Source organism: Vanellus vanellus (assembly GCF_965231255.1).
Source record: "Vanellus vanellus genome assembly, chromosome: 3".
Taxonomy (NCBI): domain Eukaryota; kingdom Metazoa; phylum Chordata; class Aves; order Charadriiformes; family Charadriidae; genus Vanellus; species Vanellus vanellus.
Genome location: NC_138907.1, coordinates 27,265,803 through 27,290,888, shown reverse-complemented (window position 1 = coordinate 27,290,888; position 25,086 = coordinate 27,265,803). Strand labels below are relative to the sequence as shown.

General features: G+C 42.0%; 1 protein-coding gene across 1 annotated transcript in view; it reads left to right on the top strand.

The window, feature by feature from the left end:
* HHAT (hedgehog acyltransferase) overlaps positions 1-24,876 on the top strand; it is a gene marked incomplete at its 5' end in the record, with an annotated part of 161,479 nt that extends 136,603 nt beyond the window's left edge. The window contains one exon of the mRNA XM_082480153.1: positions 24,654-24,876. Within this exon, the coding sequence (XP_082336279.1) occupies positions 24,654-24,745 (92 nt within the window). The 3' untranslated portion in view covers positions 24,746-24,876. The remainder of the gene's footprint in view (positions 1-24,653) is intronic.
* Between the last annotated feature and the right edge of the window lie 210 nt (positions 24,877-25,086).

Below are 25,086 nucleotides of genomic sequence, written 5' to 3'. Positions count from 1 at the left end.
CACTTCTGTGCTATTTCCTGAAAAGCCCTTTTTCCTTTCCTAAGAGCCATTTTTTAGTTCCGTCTGGGTTTCTGGGGCTGTTTGTTTTTGTGGGTGTATTTATGTGTTCAGCAAAACCTTGAAAGCCTGGAGCTGCTCATTTAGGAGAGTCTGATGGTGATTGGTCCTGCCATCTCCAGAGATCTTTTAAAGTGGAAAGAAGATTGGAAGGATCAGGAAAAAAAATATGTCTTAATGTAAATTCCAAGAGCTTATTGGAGAAGTAAATCTGTGGCGCTCTTGTTTTTAGCTGAGTTTTGTGTTTTGCATACAAGATGAAGGGAAAGCTGGGTTGACAATAGGGTGTGTGGTTGCTTTTTCAAGGCTGGCCAATCTTCTGTACTGCTGTTTCCTAATCAGTGACTGATACAAGCTATAAAGAAAATTCCAAAGAGACTGCAGGTTTTTATTCTTGGGGAATTATTTTTGTTATTTTTTTCCAAATCAAAAGTACCTGAAATGCCTGAAACATATTCACTAAGGCAAAACCCCACATACAGGTGAGTTGATGCCTAAATCACCAGCAAAGTCAAGGAGTCAGGCATACTTGTAGCGTGTCTCACTGACTCCTGGGATAGCCTTCCCTTTTGCCATATGAAAAAAGTTAATTGGCCTTTTAGAAACTCTGTGGCTTTCAAATCTACTCCAGTGGGATGAGCTGGAAGATAAATATAAGCAGTTTTCCCACATATTAGTTAAAAACCGGTAATGAGAGAGAGATGAGGGGCAGAATAACTTTGAAAGAATATGTATCTATAAGTATCTACCTAAATATTTCTATACATTTGTACCCTGAGCACTTATTCATGCTAAAGTAAGACTGCACACTTGTTTTTTTCTAGCAGTGAAATCAGAAGACTGAAGACTAATATTGACATTTCTGTATTATATTAATCATGAAAGAAATTGAATTGATGCGTTACAAATAGGGGTAGGAGCACCTCAGATTTCTCACTACAAGACCATTAATTCTTCATTTGCTTTATGGGTTTGGTTTCTTTTTTGAGTTTTTATTTCTACTTTCCCTCAGGCCGATTCCTAGAAGAAAAGACTCAGCCAAAACACTTCAGGCATCTCCAAGCATGGGGCTGAAGTACATACAACTGGGTTGGCAGTTTTCTTTGAAAGGGTAGAGGCAAGACTTGGTGTTTGGTTGGAGCTGAGGAGAAGCAGAAGGGAAGTATGGGGAGGACTTTGGTTTGTGCCCCAGAAGTGAGGAACAACTGCATCTGTCAGGATTTGGCCTTTTGTCTTATGGGAATTGACCAGTTGCTCTCTTCTTATTCAGAAATTCTTGCTCAAGTTAATGGGGGCAGTTGTGCTTTTTTGATATGTTACTGTTACTGGGTGACTTAGTACCAGTGTAAATCAGTCTGGAGACTGATCTGAAACAGTTTGTTTCAGGACGGTGGGACAGAGCCGTAACATTGGTGTATGCTGTGGCTTCTTCGCATCCTTCTGTCTTGCTTGTTAGTGCTTGCTGGTTGTGCACTCTGGTCTAGGCAGAGATGTAGCCCAGAGCAGGTGTCACTGGGCTTCCCCAAGAGCTGAACTGGACTATAAAGGAAACGTGACTCTGACTTTGTCCTGTTCTCTCTCTGCTTCTGGGGAAGAAGAAATTTTTGCTAGGTGCCTGGGAGGCACATATTACTTGCCTGCTCACATCCTGTGCTAGGTGGTCAACTTTGCTGATGATACTGAGTATTAATGGTAAAAAATACATGGGGCAAGCATGAATAGGTGCAGAAAGATCTACGAGACTTCAGTGGAATAGCAATAAAATGGCAGATGAAATTTATTTCACTTATATGTTAACTACAGTTCACTTGCATGTTAACTCTATATTTACAGAGGAGACGGAGGGAACAAAATCCAGTCTTCGTATTTCTGAGCTGACTGTTACTGTCTAGAAGAGATCCTGGCATTATCTCAGTGATAGTCCAATGAAAACATCAGTATAGCAGCAGAAAAAAACCTAAACACAAGTGGTGTCCAATCTTGGGAACGCCATTTCCCCTACAGTACAAGGCTGTGCTGTGCCCATGTCTTGACAGATCCAAACTTGTCTATGACTTGATTTGGAAGTAAGTGCAAAAAGCTCCAAAAGTAGCATCTGGCTTGGAGACCCATCTAGTTCTAGGTTGGGTTTCTGCGGTGCTTGAGCGTACCATATGTTCATAAATGCATCGCATATAAGCATTGATCAGTCACAAGCATAAGGCTCAAGCATTTATGGATTTATTGTATAGCTCTGAGTCAGCATAGCAGACTTCTGTCTGCGCAATGTGGAAAGTAGCATTTGCCCTTCTGCTCGCCCTGTTCTGATGTTGTGTTATTTTGCACCAGATTTTCTCATTGATTTTGACATGACAGCTTTCTTATATGGTCCTGCTTTCCAGAAAATTGTTCCGTTTGTGGTATCTGCTCTATAGACGGTTCCAGCTGCATTTGTTCCTATCCCTGCCACAATATGTTCCTTTTAAAGCTTGTTACTTTATTTGGACTTCCTTCTTCTGCTTTACCCTGCTGTGTTTATCGGTCCTGAATGGGACTTCTTTTACTCACCACAGTATTCACATACAGGCAACCCTCTGGTATTTGTATGCAGGCTACTGTTGAGCTCTGCAGTCCCCCTGCAGCCTTCTCCCTGTATAAGAAAGCATATAGTAGTGCTTGACAGGTTTTGGAGAAGAACAGCGGGATGAAGAAAGGGTGAGACAGTTTCCATGCACAGAAAGATCATGCAGGTAAATAAGTTGGCAGCTGTAAGGTAACCAAATACTGAAGTGAAAAAGTTAATAGATAGAATAATTACAGCAAAGTTTGTTCAAGTCAAATTTACAGATTCAGAACAGACACGAGTGTCACATTCTGATTTTTAAATGCTTTTCATGAAATTAAGAGTAGAAGGTCTAACACTTTACAGGAGTCTGGCAGTTATTTGTTAACAATTTCACTTTGCAGCAGTATTTTGATTTGTCTGTGCAAAATTCTGTCCACTTTTTTTCACTGAAGTAGATAAAACATTCTGTTTATTTTCCTGTCTTCTACTCCAACAGTTTTACTAGAGAGATACATCATTTTAATATTGAAGTGTTGCTATTTATTAAAATACTTAATGTACTCCTTTTCTCAGATGGGAAGGTGTGGGGGATAGTTTGGTGGCTGGGTGGGGTGCAATTATGAGAGAAGGTCCTGTCGCGTATTTATAGCTGTGAAGTCCCCCAGTAACAGCCACAAGCAAAGATTTATTTCCAGGATGAGGTAGGCATCAAGATTTCAGCTACTTTCAAGCCAAGTCTCCCAAATTCTTGAGTGCTTCTAAATTCTGCCTGAGTTGCTGGGAGTGGTCGTCACCATACAAAGAAAAGCATCACACCCTGGCAACCCAGTCCTATGTCCTTTATGGTTAGTGGCAAAATCACCACTGATTTTGTCAGTACCAGATTTAAATGTCTGGGTCTTCTTTTCTCAGGTAAACCCATTTTCTACAAAGACTATAATATTTAAATCTGAGCCTTATTATGTCATGTCAAAATTTTAGTAGGAGTTTATCCCAGATACATTAAACCTTACATTTAGGGCAGTTGGCCTTGCTTCTTTCACATACGGTTTCATAGCCTTAGAAAACGCAATCAGGGTGTTGTTCTTGAGAAATGTTCTCCAAGCGGTGAGGCCATCTCACAAAAAGCTAATTTGGGGTAAGCCGCATACTGAATTTTACACAGCCTGTGTTCAATACACTTGCTGCTGTGTTCTGGGCTGACGATCTATTGCCTGACTCCAAATATGAGTCCAAGTTTTGTCACATCAATTCTCTGCAGGAAGCTGCCGTTTTCAGCTATTGAGCTGCTTCAACTTGTGTAGTGGCAGTCGTGCCTTTTATCACATAAACAATTCGGTGCATATTGACTTTTATTCTGTGTCATCCTGCAAAACAAAACAAAAGAAAAATCTAAAGGAGCCAAAAGAAAAATCTAAAGGAGCCAAAAGCTATTTTAGACTTGACAGCAGCATATAATGAACTGTGCTTCCTGGGAGAAAGTTACTAATGGCTCCCTCTTGGTGTAAGGGACGGAGTCTAGCTCTAGTTAGAGAGAGAGCCACCAGTCCACCGCATTTAGGAGAGGTTAGCCTTGAGGGATGCCAAACTTCTCAAGGACTAATTACTTCCTAAAGAATGTCTGGAGTTAGCCTGGGATTTCTTTGGAGGACTGCTTTTCAAAGAAGGAAAAACCACAAAGGGATTCCTGTCCGGCTGTCTGTATTCTCAATACACACACTTGGGGCCATAACTATGCAGAGGGCACCTTTGCGAGTACAGGGATACCCACAGGCTGTACCAGCAGGACATCTCCCGTAAATCCATGCTTTGTACCTGTTCCATAAAACTCCTCACTGGATTGAAGCAGCATGTAATGGCAGAAATACTCTCGTAACTTCTACTGGCAAAATTATGTAGAACAGGGATTGAACCTTATTATAGTGTTACCTGATGTGTGCAGTTTAGTTGTAAGGGACATATAGCTTTGCTAGGGCGTTTGGTATCACCTTGCTGCTTTATGCTGAACAGTAAAATCCCAGACCCTACACAGCAGCCAGGGTCAAAGGTATTTCCTAGTAGCAGCAAGATTATTCTGTTGTTCCTAAGGCATCCTTTCCAATGAGCCTGATGTTAACTGATGGTGACACTGTCATGGAGCTCTATGCACACTGCTGTATGAACTAACCCATTTGATAAGATGCGAATTTTACATCATGATGCTGTTCATTAAAACAAATAATTAAATAGCGCCTGTATGTATTGCAATAAAACCTGTGTAGCACCGATTGGCAAAACTGCTCAAAAATGTCCCAAAACACCCATCCTTATAAACCTGCATTGTTTCTAATTGCCACTCCTGAAGAGAGAGAGCATGGTTTCTTCTAATGTCATTTGAATCTGCTTTGGCCGACTTAAAGTTGCAGTAGGTTGCCAGGTTTCTGATCAGTAAAATATGGCAATAGGCAGGTGTATCCTTCTGTTGTCCTGTATTGTATTTTTGACCTAAACATTTGAAGAATTCTGTGATTCCATTTGCTTTACAAATAACAAAGAGAAAGAGAGGCACAGAGAGAAGTAGCAAGTCAGCAGCAGAACTGGGAAGAGATCTTGGCTCTCGTGCCTGCTGTCAGTCAGTAGTAGTTCAGCATTCATTCCTCCCTGTGATGTGCTTATTAACAGCCCCGCATAGACACCAAGTTCTTTGGGGTTCGTGAGCGGAGCTCAGTAGCACAGAAGGAGGAGCCAGAAGTGATCATGAAGCAGAAACACAGTAGTGTTAGAAGATCCTTTCAGTGCATTGGTTTCTGTGCTTCTTGAGCTGACAGTAAAGTCTTTAGTGATAGCAGTGCATGAAAAATCCGCTTTATTGTATATAGAAGGGGTTGACCTGAATTAGGCATGTCTCAATTTGTTTGACCCGTGCCAAGCTTAGAAAGGTCAAGTCCTTGTTTAAAAAGTCATGATCCCTCATTAACATAAAGGTGTCTTCTTTACATTGCAATAACCATTGCTGATCTGTGTCTCAGTGAAGCTGGCCTCCCTTATTACAGTCAAATACACAAGCTTTATCTCATGCTTCTCTAACCAAGCCATGGAGCGGCTTCCAAAGGAGGCAGAGAGCTGAGCCCAGCATTGGGGATAGCTCCAGTGTGAGGCTACAGCAAAAGCTTCCAAGGACAAAGCATGTTTGCCTTTTGGAATTTGGTCAAATATAATTATTGCCCCAGCAAATGCAATAGGTATTGTTGCTATAACATGGTGTGCAGGCACTACTATGAGCACAACCACTAACAAAGTAAAAAAACCAAACAAGAAAACCCACTGCATACCCAGATGTCACATCTTAAAATGCTGAATCTTCAGCGTGATTGTGGAAAAATAAGGGTCGTTTGATTTCTTTTTCATCCGGCTTAGACTTTGCACTTTCTATGTGTTCATGCTGTCTATGGTGTTGCATTGAATATCTATAATTGCATTTCAGTGCAGGCACAATAGTATATAAAACAACTGTAAAGGTCTGCCTACAGTAACCTTCCTGTACTTCTGTTACAACAGTAAGTGCTGACCCACCAGTTCTCTTGAAACTTGAGACCATGGCAGTGCCTTGCTTAGCTGAGGACACACACTTTATGAGCAGTTTAGTCACTGAAGCTAATTACATCAAGACCCTGTATTACATGTAGTACTTTGCCAAATTTGTACTGGTTTTGGAAAATGACACAAATTACTTCCATGACAGTTTACAGATGATTCAAGCTTTATGTGTAGTCTCATTAGATCTCCATTAATCAAAGATAGTGGTTATTTTTTTTAGAAAATGTTAACATTTACTCAACACGTTTTACAGAGTGTTTCTACCATCATGTGAGTTCTGCAGGAGTAATTTTATTAATAATTGAATTCAGCTTTATGTACTGCTGCCTTCATTAAAGAAGTTGGCTACTGACAGCACTTGTATTTAGTGTTCTGTTAAGCTTGATTGAGGTACAAGATTAAGTCCACTTATGTCTCCAAGAGGGAAGACAATAAAATTTTTTCTGCATTAGTAAGATTACAGCTGCTCGTCAACCTGTACTGAGCCTACAGCTCTTCACTGTAGACTAACTTAAGTCTTTGCTCTGAGGCAAAATTGGCATAATTAGCTCTGAAAGAAGGTTCAAAAGACTGGACCCATTTTTGCCAGGTAAATACCACTCTAGTTAGTAGTAACTGCAATTTACAAATATGTCATTTTTGGGGGTATCTTTTGGGTGTGCCAAATGACCTTCACTATCTGTTCTGCACAGATAGGATGCATGTATGCTACCAAAGGCACAAGGCAAGTTGAGATAGCTACTGTCCCTGCTGAGGCATACTCATGAGCAGTGGGGGAAGTTTATGTTGACATAAGAGCTTTGTTTGCTTTTACTTGTATGACTAAGAATAACACCTAAGATTTGGAAAAAAAAAATACTGTTATCAAATCTTTTTTCCTGTCTCTTTTTCTAAAAAACAAGTATTGTTTAACAAGAGTACTTGGATGTAGTCTGTCATAGTCTCTCACAACATACTTGATTAAGACCATCTGTTGTCTAATGTAGTGTATACAGCCCATTCGTTGCCCATTTTCTGACCGGATCAGTATTGGTGAGTTGAGGAGACTTTTATGGCTTCATTTTTATTGAAGAATTAATTTGTTCAAATCTGTGAGTTTGACTCATGCTTCCCATCTTTTCTCTGTCACCGTTTCCTTAGTTCAGTTCTCAGTCTACCTCTGACATTTATCACAGAATTATCACAGAATTATCAGAGTTGGAAGGGACCTCTAGAGATCATCTAGTCCAACTCTCCTGCTAAAGCAGGATTGCCTAGAGCACATTACTCAGGACTGCATCCAGGCGGGTCTTGAAAATCTCCAGGGAAGGGGACTCCACAACCTCCCTGGGCAGCCTGTGCCAGTGCTCTGTCACCCTCACCGTAAAGAACTGTTTCCGTGTATTTGAACGGAACTTCCTGTGTTCTAACTTGTGCCCATTGCCCCTCGTCCTGTCACTTGGAACCAATGAAAAGAGCCTGGCTCCATCCTTCTTCAACCCACCCTTTAGATACTTGTATGCCATAATAAGGTCTCCCCTCAGCCTTCTCTTCTCCAGGCTAAAGAGTCCCAGCTCTCTCAGCCTTTCCTCATAAGGGAGGTGCTCCAAGCCCTTAATCATCTTAGTTGCCCTTCGCTGGACTCGCTCCAGCAATTCCCTGTCCCTCTTGAATTGGGGAGCCCAAAACTGGACACAGTATTCCAGTTGTGGCCTCACCAGTGCCGAGTAGAGGGGGAGAATGACCTCCCTCGACCTACTGGCCACACTCTTCCCTATGCAGCCCAGGATTCCATTGGCCTTTTTGGCAACAAGGGCACATTGCTGGGCCATGGATAATTTACTGTCTACCACAACCCCCAGATCCTTCTCCTCCAAGCTATCTCCCAGCAGGTCAGCCCCTAACCTGTACTGGTGCCTAGCATTCTTCCTCCCCAGGTGCAGGACCTTGCACTTGGTTTTGTTGAACCTCATTAGGTTCTTCTCTGCCCAGCTCTCCAGCCTGTCCAGGTCACGCTGGATGGCAGCACAGCCCTCTGGGGTGTCAGCCACCCCACCCAGTTTGGTATCATCAGCAAACTTGCTGAGGATACACTCTGTCCCCTCATCCAGGTCATTAATGAATATATTAAACAACATAGGACCAAGTATTGACCCCTGGGGGACACCACTGGTTACAGGCCTCCAACTAGACTCTGTGCCGCTGATCACAACCCTCTGAGTCCTGTCCTGCAGCCAACTCTCAATCCACCTCACTGTCACCTCATCTAGCCCATACTTCCTCAGCTTCCTAATGAGGATATCATGGGAGACAGTGTCAAAAGCCTTGCTAAAGTCAAGGTAGATGACATCCACGACTTTCCCCTCATCCAGCCAACCAGTTATAACATCATAGAAAGCTATCAGATTGGTCAAGCACGATTTACCCTTGGTAAATCCATGTTGACCACTTCCAATAACTTCCTGTTGACCACTTCCAATTTCTTCCTTCTTACTGGGGATTCACTTGATCACTTTAACCCTTTGATTTTATTTTCTCAGAGTCTTTGTCCAGAGTGATGCCAATGCTTTTGAGTCACCCTTCCGCTTCTGTCCTCCTCTGTGATTTTATTTATTGTGTTTTGAGGCCTCCAATAGCAAATCAAAATGGAGATGTGCCACAGCCTCTCAATTATTCCACCCAAGAGTTATAACATCTGTTGCAGTTTGGATTAGGGTTTAAAACAAATTAAGCTACATCGCTCTCTGAAAAGTAAAAAATAATTTATTATTCTAAAGCCATAGAAGATACAGGGGCTTCAACAAAAGGGAAGGTAGAGATGTTAGTAAATCAGTAATGACCTTGGTCCATCTGCCAGGGTAATTTTCCTGCCTTGGTAATTGAAATGTATTCAAATGCAATTTTAAGGTCATCAAGGATGCAAGTCAAAGACTTCAGCAGAGTTTCTGATCAAAACATTAAGTATTGTATTTGACTCTTCCTTTTATTAATGGCTGAAGGATTCTGCCAAATGGTACATGTATCTCATTTAATCAGGCTTCTTTGTTAAGACAAACTTTGACTGCACCTGAGCTCTTCACTTGAGTCCAGTACTCACTGAAACACTAAAGGACAGAGGGAGGTCTTTTATCCATCGTTATCTTGAAGTTCTGCAGTAAAGAGAACACTGAGATGAATGCCAATGCAAAATAATTCTTCAAAAGGGAGACAGGGTCATCTGAGCATCCTTGGCCCGTATGATGAATACAGTGTGAGCAGACATGAAGGATGCTGACACTTGTGTCAGAAAATTTGGTCCAAAAATCAGGACTTTCAAAATCTATACTTGGTGTACCAGTATCCATTCAAAAGATTTTTTGAAAGAAATGAATAAAGCCATAGATGATGGCCGGACAACCAGATCATGCCTTCAAGATTTCCAAGTAGCGTTAAGAACCAATAAAAGAAATGGATACTGTTATCTTATTCTCCATTTTCCTGGGCAAAAAGCAGCTGCATTAAGTGACCACACATAAATTTTTGAGAAGCTCTTCCATTTCATCCAGAATCTGTAGTTCAGCATGAGGAATTGATTTCTTAGTAATAATTCATGTAGATCCAGTAGAAGATCCAACTGAAAATAAAGTGGAAGGGAAGAAGATGAACCCTCTACTCTCTCTATTAGGTATCCTAATTATTGCCAAAGTAATTGGCATCAATCTCCTTGTCAAGATCAGGAATAATACTGCCTTCAGAAGAAAAATAACCTATTTCAGCAGGGCGAGCCATATTCCCCATCTCTGCCCCCCAAAATGTTAATCTTTTGGATCTTCTCCAGCTAATCAGTGGAAATGATGGTCACCTTGACATCTTCATTTGGCAATACATTTTCACCAACATCCCAAGGGTTGCCAACCTTTAGCTTTGTTAAAATGAAGCCGCTCCCAGTCCATTTAACCCCATGCATGTTTTTACTGCATCCCCTATAAAATTATGACTACCTTTCTTCGTAGCTTGTTTTCCACGGCTAGCTTTCCTTCTGCCATCTTACCACACACATCTAAGTAGATCAGATCTAATGAGGTATTTTGTTCACCTCAGGTTTTAAAATACACCACTTTCACATTTCTTCTGCCATGCTGGAAATATTAGCTGCATAGCCCAATTACCATTGGATCATTTATTGACCATAACGGTGATGTGAGGAATGACACTAACAGAGCAAGAGGACCTTTGATCTGTCACCTGTAGACCTGTTCCCCATGTCTTGTTCTTCCCACGGCACACTCCATCCCATGCGTTGCATATCTGCATGGCCAGGCTTTGCGCTGCTCTGCAAGCCCACCACTCCATCCTGCTTCAATGCTGGCTTTGCCCAAGCCTGGCCAGCCCTCTGTAACCACCGTGGTCTCTTCTTCAGGCAGATTGCTTCTCCACCTTGGTGTTTTAGTTTCAAAATGGGGATAGGAGAAAGTGTTGTTTTGATGTGTAGTGATCATAAACAAAGATGTTTGAATTTGGTCTGGGCCTGCTTGAGATGTGGCATTCATTAATTAGCCCCAAATTATATTTAATCTGACTAATCTGTGTGGTCATACCATTGCGCGTGAACTGTGATCTCAAGTAAAACAAATTAGATCCAGCCCTGATCCTCTGAGCTGATCTGATGGTGCCGAGATTAATTAATTATTCTAGTTGTGCAGCTGACCCTGTGAAGAAAGGCGGCATGCACCACGCACGCTCTGGAGAGGTTTGCAGAGATGATTGTTTAGCAGGGACTGTACATATGGAAATTTGTTCTCATTTCTTCCTTTGTGCTATTCCATTTACAAATGGAAATGACTGCTTTGTAGCCAGTTCTCATTATATTTCTCTCCCATGAGATGTGAAATTAGCACTAGGAGAAATCCCACGGTAGCTGGGGCTGAGGCCTAGTCTCCGCCATCGAGACTGCTCCACCAGGAAAGGGGAGCAGGGAGGCAGCGAGGCCAGCAGGACCCTGCCAACTTGCCAACATGCCTCAGCAAGGGGCAGAGACAGACCGCTGGAGTCAACCAGGGTCGGCCGAAGGGCCAGCCAGGGCTGGGCAAGGCGGTGGTGGTGAGGCAGGGCCAAGGTGGAGCTGGGAAGTCACCTCATGATCCAGCACAGTGTGCATACAGTATATGCGTAAACAATATACTTTTATACAGTTAAATACAGGGGCAAGGTGGAGGCCCTTGCTGAGTCCGGTCAGGGCAATGAGAGCCTGCTGGTGCCTTCATGTCCGTGACATCCACGTAGGGCCCAGACATCTTCTGGTGAGGGAGTCAAGCAGATCCACCCCTCGCTGCCCTTGGGGCACACGCTGTGTTGCTTAGTTTGGGATTGTACAACTGACTTCAATTAATCTGTTCCTGCCTTACATCAATAGCAAACACAATCAAGGCTGTGAATCACTGAAGTGTCACTTCATTGCACACCTGGGCAAGGAGACAAGAAACTAGTTGAACATTACAGAGTTGATGTATATAAATGGGTCACTAGTTTCCTCCAGAGAGTTGTATGTTGTGCGTTGGTTTTGAGCAAGATGTGTATATTAGCACTGCCAGCAGTCTTGTTAAAGGTTTGCAGTGCTGCTTTTATTACATTGAATAGCAGAGCACTGGTGGGACAGGGTATAACAGCCATGCATCAGATCATGCTCCTTGCTAACTGTAGTGGGTCAGGGAAGCACATGGAAAGATTATATCTCATTGCACTAAGACAATTTAAATACAGGCACTAACTTTCTGGCAAGGCATAGTAATACTGGTTTACTTGGTTATAGTTTGATGTAATGTAAAGGAGGTGGTGGTTGTGAGGGTTTTTTGTCTTCTGGAAAAGGGAATATGCTACTAAAGATATAAAAAAAGGATGGGTTTTCTTAGGAAATCTTTTTCAGTCGCAGGATTGTTCCTGCATATGCTTTGCTCCACCAGTGCAGCCCTCTTACCTAAAAGGAACATTGTGAGTGGTCCCATTCAGCATCTGTTCAGGAAGCTTTCTTAAAACAGGAAAGCAAGGAGAGCAGCTAGGCTATTATAACAGGTAAATCTTTCTATGTGCCTTCCTCTGAGCCAGATACAAGGCAAAGAAATGTTTTGTTACCCTCAGCATACAGATGAAGGGGCTCAGGCTGACAGAATCATTTTGCTCTGGGTTACCACGCCAGGAGGTAACTTGCTCAGATTTGTGCTGATCACACTTCCTCCCGTTGGGTGGCTGCTTACTGGCCTGAGACCAGATCCCAGGAAAGCAGAGCGGGGCTCAGGAAACAAGCTCCCTGTTCTTGGCAGTACTGGCAGATTTTGCATGTTGATGTAGCTGCCTGGGTATTTCTAACCTGTGTTTTCCAGCATAGATGATAAAGGGTTTGCTAGCTTTTGCTTCGGATGAGCTCTACGCTTGCACAGCTCACATACATAGACCTGTGTTTTCAGGTACTCTCTGGGCTCTTTGTCACAGAGAGCACACTTCCGATTCACACAGAAAGCAGGGAATAAGGTATTTCCTCCCCATACTCACTAGATGTATTCTTGAAATGCAGAATGGGTTTCCTGAGAATATACAAGTAAATTGTCTAATTTTGACCTTCAAGTCAATTAAATACTGCTGTCTTTCAAGTAATTTTAAGTTATTTTTTTCTTTGTTTCAAATGGCCTTGATAGTGAACTAACACAGATGTTTTTCAAAAAAAAAAAGAAATTAATTTAATCTTACCCACAAGCTATCTGTAAATGAACTATTTTACTGGTAATTTTTCTATTTAGTTGCTATGACTAGATGGCCTGCAGCAGGGTCACGTTAGCTTGCGCAGGTGAGAAATGAAACAATTGTTTTATCACAAACTGGACAACCAAGGTCAACCCCGTATGGCCCTTCTGCAGATAACTTGCATGCAACAATTACATTTCGTGTGATATGCTACCAGTGCGGTGGAGATTATTCATTGTCAACATTTTCTGTTGGCTAATGGCCGCCTTCAGGCACCCCTGTCCTTCCAGGGCTGCCTGCCTTAGCTCCACATCAGCCCTTTTCTTTGCCCTTTGGTGACGCTGTGAAAACAAGACACAAGTGGAAGGGGAGTAACTTCATACAACCTGAGACCAACAGCATTAAAAATGCCTAAGTCCTGAATCGATTGCTATGGCTCAGTAAGCGATTGCAAGATTGCCTGGTTACTTTATCTATGCACTTCCTTCCTTCAGGATATTTGGATTTCTGTTAAGTGAGAACTCGGTTCAGTGGCCTCACTTGTAGTCCTAGCTTTACACTGATACAGCAGTTATCCCAAGTGCAATGTTCCTGTAAATTACCGATGTGCTCTCAGCCCTTCTCTTACTGCATTAAGCTCTAACAGGTAATGTAATTTCCATTACATAGAGCATTTCAGGTATGAGAGCTCTGTGATAAGTTGCAGTTTGTTTATTGCTAGTGTAGTTGGTTGTAAATAGTTGTTAAATTTGTCACGCTGTCTGCTTTTTCTCTTATTCTTAACGCTGTGAAGGGACAAGACAAAGCCGTAGAATTGCTGCAACGGTCTGGGAACATAACTGAGAATGACAAGGAAAAATTGTAGAGTAAAAAGTGTGTTGCAGGTAGGAAGGTGGTTGTGCATAATTCATCCTTAAAATAATTCTTCACATTTAAAAATTAATTATTTTATGGTCATTTAAGCATCTTATATTCATGACCATTCCAGGGTACGTTAGCCAGAAATCAGGTTGGGGAAATAAATTACGGTAGTTCACCTTTTAACCCAAATGTTTGCTTGCCGGTGATTGATGATACCTGTCTGAATCCCTGGTTAAAGTCCTCTGCTTTTGAGACTATATAGGCTCGATTTCTCAAGAGCTCCCTAGCACTAAAGGGCTACAGAAGGAGATTTGTTATATGCAAAAAGGCTGACACACAAACCTAAATCCAAGAACCCAAATTAGATTGATACAGAAATCTTCCTGAAATTCAAGCTCTAGTAGAGGGAAAGTTAATTCACCCTTCTGCTCAGCATGTCTTTCTATACATAACATGGGTATCCCTCTACTCAATAAGAGACAGATGCTCACCTCAGGATCCTGCCAGGCAGCAGCGCATTCCCAGCTCTGCCTTTGGGACGTTCGTGTTCTTCTGGGGAGTTAGCTCTTTATTCTCCTGTTTCATCTTGCAACTGTGACGAAAGGAGGCTCCTGGCTCTCATGCTTTGATTGGCGTCTACAATGCTTTCAGCAACTAATTAGAAGTGGAAAATGCCCTAAAACCTTTGCAAGTGTTATCTTTCTGTAATTGTTCACACCGTGTTTAAGGGGAGGTTGTGCTGGGAATACTTGAGTAGACATTTGATGATAAGGATAGCACTGTCCTTATGCATGCCAAGCCAGATATATTACTCTAAAATGTTTTCTTTGCATAACACCTTGAAGAAGTAGCTCTTTTGCCTTGCTTCCTGGTGAAGATGCATCATTATTTACAATAATGCTTTCCAAAGCTTTTGTCTCTGTTCTAAAAATAAATGAACAAACATTGAGATTTCATAATTTGTGGGCTTTGATTTCACATTAGCTGTGTGTAGCTCTCAACTAAAGACCTGGGAGGAGAAGGGAGGTTGCTTCCGATTTACGGATTTACCCCTTCTTAATCTGAAAACTAAAGCTGTTTGTTTGGTTTTTGTTTCCTTTCCTATTAGCAGTTGTGGCAGAAAGAGTCTGCCAGGCAGTTTTAAGCAGTCTTCCTTACTGTTAATTCAAATTCAGCAGTAGCACGAATATGGTTCTTTTGATTTTAGTTGAATTACTCGAGAGTCAACTTGATATGCATGAGACCAGGATTACTGCCTAAAATCTCAGGCTTTTTTCCACTGACTAGCTCTGCTAGAAAAACTAGTAGAGGGTGAAGCTTTATTTTAAAACATGAAGCAGAAGGCATAGCTCCTATGATTCCTTTGTGCTTTATACAATATTTAGACGTAAAAATACTTAAGGTAGAACTATGGTCAGAAAATAGCACAAAAAAACCCCCAAGAAATATAGAGTGAAGTTATCGGCATCATCCTGCTCACATTATGTGATACATACTGGGAAAATAATGCTTCTGATATACATTGTACAGCATCTGGAGAGCTGCTAGTGTCATAGTTAGGTAGCATTAAATGACGTTCTAGCTCCAAAGACAAAATGGAAAATCCATGCAGTTAGGCATATCCTTTATGGATACCTGCATCCATGGAGCATTTACCAGTGTTTGTAAATAACACAGCAGTTTTGTTTCTTTTTCTTTCATGTACATACATTATGCAATGCAAATAGTTTGGGCATCATCATTTAATTGTGTTGAGGGGTGCTTTATAAAAGCTGTAGGATAGGCCTGTCTTTTGGGCTCTACCTATGAACTTGTTTATTTGCAACTTATCTAATTACTAGTAAAAAGTATATTCAGCTTCCTTAGCCCTGACATAGGTTGAATTGGTTTCTTGTTGTTTAAGAAAGTCCTTGTCAGCACTCAACTTTCTTCAATGTTCTCAAGCATAAAAGTAAAATTATTTTAGTTACGGTAAAGTGTGGTTCCATGCACAGTAAGAACACAGAAAAGCCACAACTTTTGTGACTTCTGTCTGCTGAATAAAACCTGTTTACATTATGAAAACACTAAGAGACTATGACTTTCTGCTCTCAGTAATGCTGATCTGGTTGAGTTGCGGTCATCCTGTGTTGCAGATGATGGTCTTGGACTGTTATCTGTCCATCTTCAGTTTTTCTCAGCAGTGATAAGTACTCCTCAGAAAGCCACAGATGTAAGCGTTTTCCGAGACGGTATAATTTAAAATTCACATAAGCAGACTACTATGTTATACATTCATTAATGTCTTTAGCTGGAAACTATTTCATGTCTACTGAAGAGGAAGCTTTTGTGGTTACTGCCAGTGTACCTGGCTGAAGTTCAGGTCTAGACCTGACAGCTAAGGATTTTGTTCTTTTCAGTCTTGCTTCCATGCATGAGACAGCTTTTGAGTTACCCTTACAGCATTTCCCTGGTTTTCCTTTGAAATACTTCCTATTGTACAGTAATACTTTATCTGAGTATTTGGACCTTACCCACACTTGAAGGTCAAGTATCTTCAACACCTGGAAATCTATAGCAATAAGTTAGGTCAGCCTGGAGTCTCCCAGGCTGCTTCCCCTTGGCTGAGCTGCTCTGCTCCCAGGCTATGCAGTGGATGGAGGGGAAAGATGTGGGAGCTGTTTGATGTGGGCTAATAATGGGATGAGGTGGCATCTTGAATATACAGACCCTGTAAATCTGTGTGCTGCTTTACATGGGGTGGGAGGATGGAGATGCCCAGCTGGGACTTCAAGGGCTGTGCAGTTGCTGGCAGAATTAATTGCCTAGCCTCCGCAATGTAGGCAATATGGAAGCCAAAAGTAGCAACAAAAAAAACCTGCCATGGCTCAGGTTAGGGCTTTGCTTGCCATATGTATTCTTTTGCAACTGAATTTATTATCCTCTATGTATCGCATCTTACCTTACCATTCTTGCAGTTATCCCTGAATGAACAGCTGGAGGTGTTTTGATATCCCTGGTTTGAGTGCTCCCACGCAACAGCCATGAAGCCAGTTAAATGCAAGTGAAATTGTCTGCATCAGCTCTTTTTTCCAGGCTTGTTTGTTAGCAGCAGCAGTTTACGTTTCGGTAGTTGAACTGGAAGGATGCAAAAATAAAATGCTTATTACTAAAAGCTCCTACACAAGGATACAGGCTCTTCACAGACAGTAATGCCTAAGTTAGCCACTAATTTAGAAAAGCACTGCAGTTGAATTTAAGCACTTGAATAATACAAATCAGTAAACTCTTCATTTTACATTTTAAACCCAGAAACTGGGATCCTTAATCAGCCTTTAGGCTAAGATTTCAAGTACTAAATACTCTGCTGGATTTTAAGAGGAGCAGCTACAGCGAGTAATGCACGCACTTATATTTTTAAGGGCCTCTCCCCAAATATGGATTATTAAAAAAAAAAATAAAAAATTTGATCACCAGCATCAGGAGATTAGGAAGAATTTAAATAATGAGAAGACTGCTTCCCTGACCAAAGCTTTTTGTATAGCACTTGATGCATGCAGAAAAGTCCTGTAATAGCACTGCTCAAGAAGATACAGGCTGGTGAAAAACTGCATTTCTAGGCAAATTCTCTAGGTGGTACAGAGCTTACAGAGCAGTAGGAAGATAAACTGGGGAAAAAAATATCTTTAAATAGGGTTTAGATCACTGCCAAATCTGGTCAGCTCAAGCAGAGTAGACAGATCAGTGGGCATGGGGCAGATGTGATTGGGATGGGGTACAGCTGGGTGATTTAGATACATTAATAGATTTTCTGTCAGTCTAATATGTTGCTGTACCTACAATATAGCAAATAATTTAGATATGCTGCAGCCACGCAAAAGGGAAATTACATGTCTTTAATATTTTACATGATTAATCTTCTCTACTTTTTGGCCTTACATGATACCGCAGTAAGTTTACTTTATCGCAGAGAGGGTATAATTCAACATATATGAGAGTTTTTCCCAGCTTCTTACTAGCTCTGCTTGCATCTTCCCATCTCTAAATTTTGTTCTTCAGGTGAGCTGTAATACAGAAGTGCTTAGGGCAAAGCTGCCAGCCACTAATAAACCACTCCAGAGCTTGCTAAGGGTGAGTCCAGCAATCTGAGGCAATGACAGAATTTGATTAGAAACTGAAGAAAGGGTGGGCAGGCAGGGGGAAGAGGAATGTACTCCAGGAGAAAGAGAGAAGTCCCTTCCATTTCTCCCTTTGTTGAAACACTGAGCTTGGTCTGTTGGAAGAAGAATGTTATCTGTGAAAAGATAATACAATGAACATTAGTTTCTGTTCAGCTGTGCAAAACAGCACATACTGCATAATGCAGTGCTACCCAGACCCGCATTAAGTAGGGCTGCACGTATCTCTGTGTACGGAGCAGCTGGAAAACTTGATGCACAATGCATGGAGCAATCTTGTATAAACCAGTTCGATCACCTCTAATGTGCTTTGAAGTTATCCAGTCCCACACGCGCATGCTGAATACTAACACAGCTGAAAATATATAGAGTTTCTTTTTTTCAAATACCTAAAGAGTAATTAGGTATCAGACTGCACAGTGCAGGTATCAGACTGTACATGCTGCTGGACATTCCCTGCTATAACGGTCAGCAGGGGTCCACCTAGAAGTGATACACAGACCTGAAATTAAAATTTAAAAATCCATAGTTTATCCTCTGCTTCAAATGTTGGGCTAGATCTTTCAACTGATCTTTAGTTTTGAGTGTGTTATTTTTCCTGAAAATGTGGCGGGTTTACTGATCTTGTAAGGATGTTAGTAATTGTAGGTAAGAGGGGTCTTTGCCTTAAATGCTGGTTTGCTTTGGCTTTTTTTCTGCTTGATAAATCGGTGCCTGTTCCTCCCTCCTGCAGTTGTGTCTCCTTAATTTTACTTTACGGGGGAGTAGCTTCAGTGTCTTGTCACATGTGAACTTTTGTTTAAGGATAAATTTTCCTGAGTGCTAAGTCTTACAGCAACTTAGGTACTTCAAAATCAAAGTCAGAGTAAGATGTACGCTCCTGAAGTCAAGCTTTTCAGAGAGATGACTTTTTCTGACTTCTATTGATTTAATAACTACTCTGTACTTGAAGACTTCTGAGGACTGTGTGGCCAAGTCACATCTGAAAATAGCATTAAGGTCCCAAAGCTACTAAAGCAGTTTCGGGAAATGCAAAGTGCAACTACAGTCCCTTTCTCTTACATCTCACAGCTTGGAGGGAACAAAGGGCTGTTTCCTAGTATTTTCCTGATGATGTGAAACCTAGGAATGCCCGAAACATTACTGGTGTGATTAGTTTTTCATTAGTGTAGGTGGTCAGAAAATTTGAAAGAGCTTCCTTATGGACACACGATTAAATATTGGTTCAGATGGTTTGAACTGAGGTAATGAGGACATAACTGGTCTTTTGAGAGCTGTGAGCCAGGCTGTTACTTTTGAGTTGAACGTTTAGTTTTACCCCACTTCCTTCAAAATCCGGAGTGTGCCAGAAACAACCTTTTCTAGATATTTGCAAAGTATCTAGAAGTGTTCTTGAAGGGGAAATTGGAAGTTTAAAGGAAGAAGGAACTCCAAAAGCTGTTCCTGTTGCAGTTAGAATCATAAAATCATAGAATAGTTTGGTTTGGAAGGGACCTTTTAAGAACCCCTAGTCCAAACCCCCTGCAGTGAGCATGGATGTGGGCCAGCCCTCTGATCATCTTTGTGGCCCTCCTCTGGACCCATTCCAATAGGTCCATGTCTTTCCTGTGCTGAGGGCTCCAGATCTGGACACAGTACTCCAGGTAGGGTCTCACCAGAGCAGAGCAGAGGGGGAGAATCCCCTCCCTCGACCTGCTGGCCACACTTCTTTTATTGCAGCTCAGGCTACAGTTGGCTTTCTGGGCTGTAAGCGCACATTGCTGGCTAATGTGCAGCTCTTCATCCATCAGCAGGGCTGCTCTCAATCCCTTCATCCCCCAGCCTGTGTTGATACTGGGCTTTGCCTTGAACCAGGTGCAGGACCTTGCATTTGTCCTTGTTGAACCTCATGAGGTTCACGTGGGACCACTTCTCAACCCTCTGGATGGCATCCCGTCCCTCAGGCATGTCAACCACATTACACAGCTTGGTGTCATCTGCAGACTCGCTGAGGATGCACTCAATCCCACTGTCTATATCAGTGATGAAGATATTAAACAGTACTGGTGTTCCCAATATGGACACCACTTGTCATCAGTTTCTATCTGGACATTGAGCCATTGACCATCCCCCTCTGGATGTGACCATCCAACCAATTCCTCATCCACTGAACAGTCCACCCATCAAATTCATCTCTCTCCAATTTAGAGAGAAGGATGTTGGGAAGGGACTGTTTCAAAGGCTTCAAAAGAAGTCTAGATAGACAACATCTGTGGGTCTTCCCTTGTCCACTGGTGTAGCCACCCCATCACAGAAGACCACTAGATTGGTCAGGCAGGACTTGCCCTTGGTGAAGCCCTGCTGGCTGTCTCGAATCACCTCCCTGTCCTCCATGTGCCTCAGCATAGCTTCTAGGAGGATCTGCTCCATAAGCTTCCCAGACACAGAGGGGAGGCTGACAGGTCGGTAGTTCCCAGGGTCCTCCTCTTTTTAGAAATGGGTGCAATGTTTTCCTTTTTTTAGTCACTGGGGACTTCATGTGACTGCTGTGACTTTTCAGATCTCATGGAGAGTGGCTTGGCAACTACATCAGCCAATTCTCTCAGGACTCTGGAATGCATCTTGTCAAGTCCCATAGACCTCTGCATGTTCAGGTTCCTCAGCTGGTCACAAACCTGATCTTCTCTTACAGTGGGAGGGACTTTGCTTCCCCCAGTCCCCATGTTGCAATCCATCCACTCGAGAGGTGTGGGAAGACAGACTGCCAGTGAAGACTGAGGCAAAAAAATTGTTGAGTACCCCAGCCTTGGTTTGTGTTAATTCTGGTTTTACTGTGTAATGAAAACAAGTACATTATGCTGAAAACTGAGTACATAATGTAGTTTTAAACCGGCAAGACCATTGGCCAATAGACCAGCTGTGAGTGACAGACCATTGCCTCCTGCCTAATTGGGACTGGAGACTTCCTTGGGAAGAGGCTGTGTGATAGATGAATAAAGTGCTGCTATTACCTTGCCACAAACTTCGCAGTCCTCTTCACAAAGGAGTTTGTGTTTAATTTTTGTGGAGCAGCATACCTGTATAAGTAGAGAATTTGGTCGTGATTCCATTAATGTTTCTCACCAAGAGTTCCTTTGTTAAAAGGGAAGTCCAGCTGTTTTAAAAGAAATTTATGCAGGTAAAGCTCACAACAGTCGCTGGATTTTCAAATTGCATATGAATTTGTTCTTGGATTTAAAAATAGCATATGTTAATGAATAATAATTCATCATTCTACAAAAAAGATTATGAAAATCTGAGTTGTCTCATGAAACTTGGCCTTCAAGCCTAAAATCAAATTATTAAAAACAGTCAAGAAATTTTGAAGTGTAAGGTGATATGTGACATGTCTGTGAATAGGCAAACTTACCTCAGTCATTTCCTAACAGCTTATTGCTTGATTTGACCCCAGTAACATTGTTTTTAAGAGTACATTTTATGTATATGATTTTGTAGAGAGGTACTGATCTAGAATGCAGGCACGTATGCTTCCAAGCAGAGTTTGGAGAATGATACAGTGTAAGTGAGGATGCAGTGTTTTAGGGTGATAAGGTGAAGTTGGGGAGCCACCAGAAAGAAGAGGCCCTTGAATTGTGTTTGAGGGTAGGAACAGAATGAGAGTCAGCAAAAGGCCTGAGGGAAGAACATACCTTAACACTACTGGCCCAGGGCAAAAGGAGTGATTTCCATGGAACTGCAAATCCGAGACCATTGGTACTGTTTGGTTGTTTGGGTTTACAAGGAGAGACTGTTTAAGAAAGGACAAGGCTCCTGTGAACTCCTCTTGCAAGAGAGCAGCTCATGCTGCTGTTCGATTATAGAAGTCACACACAAGGATGACACACAGGTCATTTACACGCTAGGCAGAATTTGAAATTGTGTCTTTGCTGGATTAATGTTTGCTCGATGTGTCCTTCCCTAAAACATCACCTTCTGGAGACCAAGTTCTTCAGCCTCAGTGTATTTTATACCCAATCCTAAAATGGAAGGGATGAGCAAAAACAGTTTAAAGATCCCCTGCTTGCTTCAGGTGGTCCTTGGGCCGCTCCTCAGGTGTGGATGCACTTGTACAAATCTGTCTTGAGTGGGCTGGAGCTAATCCCGGATTGCATAGGAGCAGAACACAATGCCTTTGTTTCGGTCACTTACAGCAGAAGCAGCATATACGTTTCCCCACACCCAGCAACCATGCACACGGTTCCTGTATGGCAAGAAAGGGCCATCAGGGCAGAGGTGCCCTCTTTTACCCCCACTCGTTGCTGGCTACCTCCTGCCTGTGCAGCAAGAAATGATTTAGGATTTGCGCAGCTCCTCCTAGAATAGCTGTAGCAAGATTAAATTTAAAAAATTCCCCTTTTCCCTCACCCACAGTGAGTCACTTTGTCTTCCCCCTTCCTTTTCATCTTAATTAGATCAGGAGGAGGTAATCTGCCAAACGCAACCCCTGACACCTGGTACTGTGCAGGAGAGACTCCCTACATTCCAGAAGGATTACCACAAGCCTGATTATAGTGGCAAGAGATCCCCGTGAGCCCAGGTTGTGGGCTCTACAGAGAAATCTTATCATAAATCCAAGGCACCTAGGGAAGATGTCCAGTGCACATCTATGTATTCTGACAAGATCTCTTATACATTGGCTGGGGATAACAAGCAAGTCAGACTAAAGACTACTGTTGGCACATTTTCTGTGTGCCATAGCTTTAAAGTATTAAAAATGCAAAATATGTATCTAGCAAGATTTCCATAAGTGCCCTATAAAAAAAAAAAAAAGAAAAGCAATTCTAGACTCAGTTATTTTTTTCGCTTTCTGGCTCTGCCTGTGTAAAGCAGCCACCACAATACTGCTGCCAGAAGAGGTATTTTTTGTTACATTTATACTTTATCAGAGACAAAGCACATCTGGGCTTTAGCTTGCTATTGAAGGTGAATCCCAATCTACAGTACCCTAATTTCACAGAAGAAAAAAAGGGACTATTTTATTGTTACAAATCCCTTTGGAAATACCTCAGCAATTTTGTTTTGTGAAACAAAGAATTACATAAAAAGTATAATTTTGCTTTAGGGTGTTGTGAGGACAAGTGATTAATATTTGTAAATGTCTCCATGAAAATCGTTTGGGTTACAAGACTATATTTCACCACAAAACAAGGCCAGAACAATTAGAGATTTGTGAAGCAAACACACAGCTATTCACAGGAAGGAAAAAAAAAAAAACTATTTCTCAATCTGTTTGAAGGTGAAGCGTTACGCTGCCCGTGCTCTTGGAGCAGAGAGGAAGGGAGGGTCCCAGCACGTGCGGTCCCCAGAAGTGCAGGACTGAACCGGAGGCAGTGAGCCCCGCTGAGGGCAGGCTATTAAGCTAAGGCTCAGTTGGACATTAGGATAATTAAACAGTCTCCAGAGTAGCATCGGCTTGACGCCTGGGCAAAGCCAGCCTGCAAAATACCATGTAAACATACCTTCAGAAAGAGTCCTTCCTGGAGTATTGTGTTGTGGAGAGGTTACATCTTCTTTCCATCCCTTCTTCAGGCCAATGGGGAATCTCATTTCTGCCAGCAGATTCCTTCAGACCAGAGCTTTCCCCAAGAGGGAGCACTGAAGCCCTTCCTTCAGAAGCATCTGCTGGTAGTTTGAGGACAGCATGCAGAAAACCAGGCATTACTTATAACGAAAATTCTCATGTCAACAACGGCAACAAAAAAGCCACCAAAACCCCCTCAAAACACCTTCCTCCCTGCCCTCTTCCCACAGATGAAACACACTGAAGAACATTAGGGCCTAATGCTGGGCCTTTCAGCCTATAAACTCTAAATTTCATAAATTCTAAGGGGAGGATGAGGATGGAGAAGGGGAACAGAGGTGCCAGGAAAGGTACCAAGAAAAGCAAAATCATTTACCTGATTCAGATGTCTACAAGTAAGGATTTTTCCAGTGATCTGCAACTCCACTGGAAAGCAATAGACCTTTTGGCTTGTGACGTCCTCCTTACTGCTTTAGCAGTAATAAATTGAAGTGAAAAGATGGTGACTTTCACTATCAAGAATTTGAAATAATGACAAAACATGTCATTTCCCCAGCAAAAGTTTTATGTATAAGAGGAGTTAGTCTTTTAAGTTAATAATAAAAAAAAAAAAAATCTAACAGGAACACGTCAGGCAGATGGGGCTGTCTGTCCTGCACAGGCACAATGGTGTTCTGACCCCATTAGCTTTTTACAGGGCTGTAGACATACATCAATTTTACACCCAGCTACAGGGTATCCAAAACAGCCTTAATGAGAGGTTTCCCCAGACTCTTTTGGCAGAACAGGTAAGTGGATTTGTTCTGATTTTTAATAACCTGCATTGAGGCTATGCATCCCTTTGTGCCTAATAAGTGCCATAGCCAGCTTAAAGCGTCCGGGTTCATTCAGGGATCTGCTCAATAGACAAGCTCACCACAAAGGAGAGGATTGAAGCAGACCACTTTAATTCAGCAAGTATTGTTTGGAGGTGCAGAGCAGGAGTAAACCTGATGCAGTTCCCTGAAGATGGAAAAGACTGGGGCTGCAGGGGGTCAGGCATCCCAGAAGCTCAAACAATCCACATTTCCCCTTTCAAATTTTGTGGGTTGGCTCTACTTACTTATGAGACTGAATTGCTAATAAAATTAATTCGAAGCATCATAAGTTGGTCATCTCTAGAGTATTTCTACTTGAAGCAGTCATTAATTATTATGACTAGGATTGTCTGTCTTTCTATTTATAGGCTGGCCATGGGCGACGCTAACTGTTCTTGGGTTCCTGTACTGCTATTCTCACGTTGGAATTGAATGGGAGCAAACGTACGCTGTGAATTAGGAATGACGCAGAACAATGATCCTTAAGACAGGTTGATGGCTTTTCTACACTGGATATCCTATCTGCAGAAGGATGCGCCAGACCCAAGTATTTGGTTAATGTGGAATTGTAATTGATTCTGGATTGTGAATGCAGGAATTGAACCAGAAACACTGGTGGGCTATGGCTGGGGTGGGGGTGAGAAATTATGAAGCATTTTGAATTACGTTATTTTTATAAAACAGGACCTCTGTGACTCTGTGTACATTGGAAGCATGCATCTCAGAATAGGTATTTTATATATGCTGAAGACTGTATTTGTTTCTTCCAATGTTTTGCTGCCTATTTTGACATATTGAAGA